Raw genomic sequence first — 4198 nt, 5'->3', positions numbered from 1 at the left:
ATTCCTAAGAGAGTTGGTGTTGTCCCACAATCACTTGCACGGTACTATATCCAGTGACATTGGTCTTTTACAATGGATGCAGCATCTCAATCTGAGCACAAATTCCCTCCAAGGTGAGATTCCGGTTGAAGTGCTTGAAATATTTTTATTTGGATGTATAACCTGTCTGGTATGATTCCTCCCTCACTCTATAATTGATCATCTGCCATTGAATTTTTTGTATCTGGCAACATTCTGTCTGGAAATTTTACTCCAAACATGAGGTTTAATTTTCCTCAACTCCGCAAGTTTGGCATAGCAGAGAATCAGTTTACCGGAGTAATTCCAGATACACTATCCAATATTTCAGGACTTGAACTTTTGGATCTAGGTAACAATTATCTAACTGGCCAAGTCCCTGATAGCTTAGGAGTGCTCAAGGATATGTATTGGTTGAACCTTGAATACAATAATTTAGGAAGGGGCATGTCAGGCTATTTAAATTTTCCATATTCTTTGCCCAATGTCAGCAGTTTAAGGCTTATCAATCTACATGCCAATAATTTCCGATCAACCCAACTGCAGAAGCTTATCATTGGGGGCAACAAAATATCTGGAAGCATCCCAAAAGAGATAGGAAACCTGATCAGCTTAACTGTTTTCAGTGCAATGCGGAATAATCTCACTGTGTCATTCCCACTTCAATTGGCAAGCTTCAGAATTTAAGAGTATTCGAGTTAAATTGGAACAGGCTATCAGGTCTGCTCCCATCCACCCTCGGCAACTCAAGTCAACTATACTACCTTGACATGGGCTACAACAATTTGGAAGGGAACATTCCTACTTCTCTCAGGAACTGCCAAAATATGGAAATTCTTTTCCTCGATCACAATAAGTTGAGTGGTAGTGTACCTGAAAATGTCACTTGTCATTTCAATCAGTTGAGATCACTCTACGTACAGCAAAACAAATTCACCGGTTCTCTTCCAACAGATGTTGGTCAACTGAAAAACCTAAATCAGCTGCTTGTTTCTGACAACAACTTGTCAGGGGAAATCCCCAAGGAACTTGGCAGCTGTTCGATATTTGAGTACCTCGACATGGCAAAAAACTCTTTCCAGGGAAACATCCCTCTGTCATTTAGCTCATTGAGAGGTATTCGGTTCCTAGACCTTTCATGCAACATCTTGCCTGGAACGATTCCCAAAGAACTACATCTTCTTGGTTTGTTGAGTTTAAATCTGCGTTATAACTACTTTGAAGGTGAGGTTCCAAGTGGAGGAGTTTTTAAAAATGTGAGTGGGATTTCAATCACTGGGAACAAGAAGCTTTGTGGGGGGAATCCCTCAACTTCAGTTGCCAGCATGCTGTGATGTAGAGTCAGCAAAGCATGGCAAAGGGAAGCATCTTTCAACCAAAATTGTTATAGCCATAAGCATTACTGGTGTTTCTTGCTTGGCTTTCACAGTGGCTTCAGTTTTCCTCTATGGGAGAAAAACGGCTGTAATGAAGTCTTCTTCCACCTTTTTAAGATATGGGTACTTGAGGGTTTCTTACAAAGAGCTCCTCAAAGCAGCTAGTGGATTTGCTTCTTCCAACTTGATTGGCATGGGAAGTTTTGGTACCATATACAAAGGAATTCTAAGTCGAGGCGAAAGACCTGTTGCAGTGAAGGTACTGAACCTTCAACACCGTGGAGCTGCCAAGAGTTTCATGGCTGAGTGCAAGGTCCTCAGGAATATTCAGCATCGGAATCTCCTTCGAATCATAACTTCATGTTCAAGTGTGGACAACAAAGGTTGTGATTTTAAGGCTCTAGTATTTGAGTTCATGCCTAATGGGAACCTAGATAGCTGGCTGTATCATGAATCCAGAAATTTAAGCTTCAGACAAAGATTGGATATCACAATTGATGTGGCTAATGCTCTGGATTATCTTCATCACCAATGCCAGACACCAATTGTTCATGGTGATCTAAGGCCAAGCAATGTTCTTCTTGATGATGACATGGTTGCCCATGTTGGGGACTTGGGGTTAGCCAAGCTCCTTCCTGAAGCTAACTAGATTCTGAGTAGTGATCAAACCAGTTCGGCACTGATGATGGGATAGATCGGTTATGTCGCTCCAGGTACACTTCCTCACGTTTTTTTTTCCTCAATCCTAAAAATAAGTTGTGAAATTGTTGGTTTAAATTGGCATGCAGGATAGCATAGCTATACTCGGCCTATTAGCCTTCTTACTCTTCAATGGACTTATAAGTAAAAAGATGAATATATGCATTGCAGAATACGGATTAGGTGGCTCCATGTGGCCTCAAGGAGATGTGTACAGCTATGGCATCCTTTTGCTGCAGATGTTCACGGGAAGGAGACCAACAGAGAGCATGTTTTCAGATGGTTTGAACCTTCACACTTTCTCTAAGATGCCATTGCCAGAACATATAATGGAGATTGCGGATTCAAACTTGTTTAGGGAGTCAGATGAAGCAATTAGCAATGTAGGAAATCAACGTGAAACGGAAGGTTGAATGTGCCATTGCCTGGTTTCAATTGCCAGAATTGGAGTAGCATGTTCTGAAGAATGAGGTAGTGATCGAATGGACATCAAAGATGTGGTGATGGAACTGAATACCATTAAGTGTTTCTTGGGGCAGGAATCCATCGGGAGAGACATATCAGGTGCAAGTAGGTGGGGAAGGAGCATCTCAGCTGGTGACCGAACAAGAAAGCGACTGATCTGCTAGACGGTCCATCCAGACGTCTCACGTTACTCTCTCTCTGGGGGATAACCCCTGTTTTATTTTGAATTTTGATGCATCCCTTTATATCTGCATTTCTCTTTCTGTCACTCTTATATAAGATATCGCCTGTTTTATATTAATGTTCATGCAGGCTTTGTATACATAGATTGTGGTGTAAGTTAGAATCGGCTTCAAAGTGTAGAAGTCCTATTCTCCTGTGCTCCTATTTACAAAATGAATAAACTTCTCCGACAAAAGACTATATATATATATATATATATATGTATAGTGCGACACTCCTTTGTAATTTGTGGCAGAACCAAACTACCCCGCCATGCATATGCATAGACAACTCAGGGGACCTGCCGCAAACTTAAGCATGTGGTTAGACCAACCATAATTATGGGGACCAACTGGTTTGGTGGAGGAGTTAAACCTAACCAAACTTCCCCATTAAGCCACTTGGTTTAACTCATCAAACTAAAACCAATCCAAATCAGCAAAGCCACTTGGTTTCCAAGGAGCAAACTTTTACAGTTTCTGGGTTTCTTCTACTTGTGCCTACCTACGCTATCAGTAATTTCGTTCCACAAGGTAGTCCAGACAAAGATGTGAACAACTTAATTGGATTAGTAACAAACCAGCTGTGCAAATACCATTTCAGCTTAGCTCAGGCTTCAGTGAGAAAATCCCATCTTTCCCCGATAGGATTTTTTATCTCTCCTCTTTAACATAGGCTAGGGTGGAAGGAAGCATTCCCAGCAAGAATCTTGATGGTTGGAATATCTAAAAGTGGCTACTAATAAACAAAGGGGCATGATCCTTCACAGCATCTATAATCTCTGCTGCCCCATCATTCTTATGGGATGCTAAAGTAGTGTCTTATTTAGATATGAAACCAAACTGTCTGGCTTGTTGGCATGCAGCAAAAAGCCAGCTGAATGAGAAAGTCCTAATTGATGTAGGATTCAGCATAAAACATGTCTCCTGAGAAAATGAATTCCAATGACCTATTCCTCATCGTTCAAAGCAAGCTCCATGGCTCCAACTTCTTTCTTTACTAATGATTTGTTTGGAAAACTGGTGCCTAGTGTCAGTGCATATTCTACAGAAAGTCTAGTCTGTCAATTTGTACAAGACAATTGACCTAACCTCATTTCCAAATTGATAACCCATCCAGGGTGTAACCAACAAATACGTTACTTTTTTTATTTTTTATAAAATCAATTTTGCACTGAATTATCAATTCTTTTCTTCTGGTCAATCCACCCATGTAAAATCACAGTGACTCCACTGAGATATCTTGTCAACTAAAAGAAGAGATTATAAAATCTCATGACTGATTTTCTTAAAAAAAAACAATGGGTTAAAAAATGTCTAATCGACCGGGAATGGGTTCCATACCTTGAAGCTGGTGCGGGAATTGTGGCTGAGGGTGTTCCTGGTGATGAGCAGAGGGGAGTGCGGCCAAGACCACAG

General features: G+C 40.9%; 1 protein-coding gene across 1 annotated transcript; it reads left to right on the top strand.

Annotated features, from left to right (window-relative positions):
* The first annotated feature begins 1466 nt into the window (after positions 1-1466).
* Positions 1467-2169, top strand: LOC117915295 (probable LRR receptor-like serine/threonine-protein kinase At3g47570). Its single transcript, XM_034830848.1, has one exon. It carries the CDS (start codon positions 1486-1488, stop codon positions 2041-2043), a length of 558 nt encoding a protein of 185 aa, XP_034686739.1. The 5' UTR covers positions 1467-1485; the 3' UTR covers positions 2044-2169.
* Positions 2170-4198: the final 2029 nt, after the last annotated feature.

This window comes from Vitis riparia, chromosome 5 (assembly GCF_004353265.1).
Source record: "Vitis riparia cultivar Riparia Gloire de Montpellier isolate 1030 chromosome 5, EGFV_Vit.rip_1.0, whole genome shotgun sequence".
Taxonomy (NCBI): Eukaryota; Viridiplantae; Streptophyta; class Magnoliopsida; order Vitales; family Vitaceae; genus Vitis; species Vitis riparia.
The sequence above is the reverse complement of the archived record's forward strand: the minus strand, read 5'-3'. Positions and strand labels throughout refer to the sequence as shown.

Coding starts and splice junctions, on each gene's coding strand:
- LOC117915295 (XM_034830848.1), top strand. CDS start 1,486: ATGAAGTCTTCTTCCACCTTTTTAAGATATGGGTACTTGAGGGTTTCT.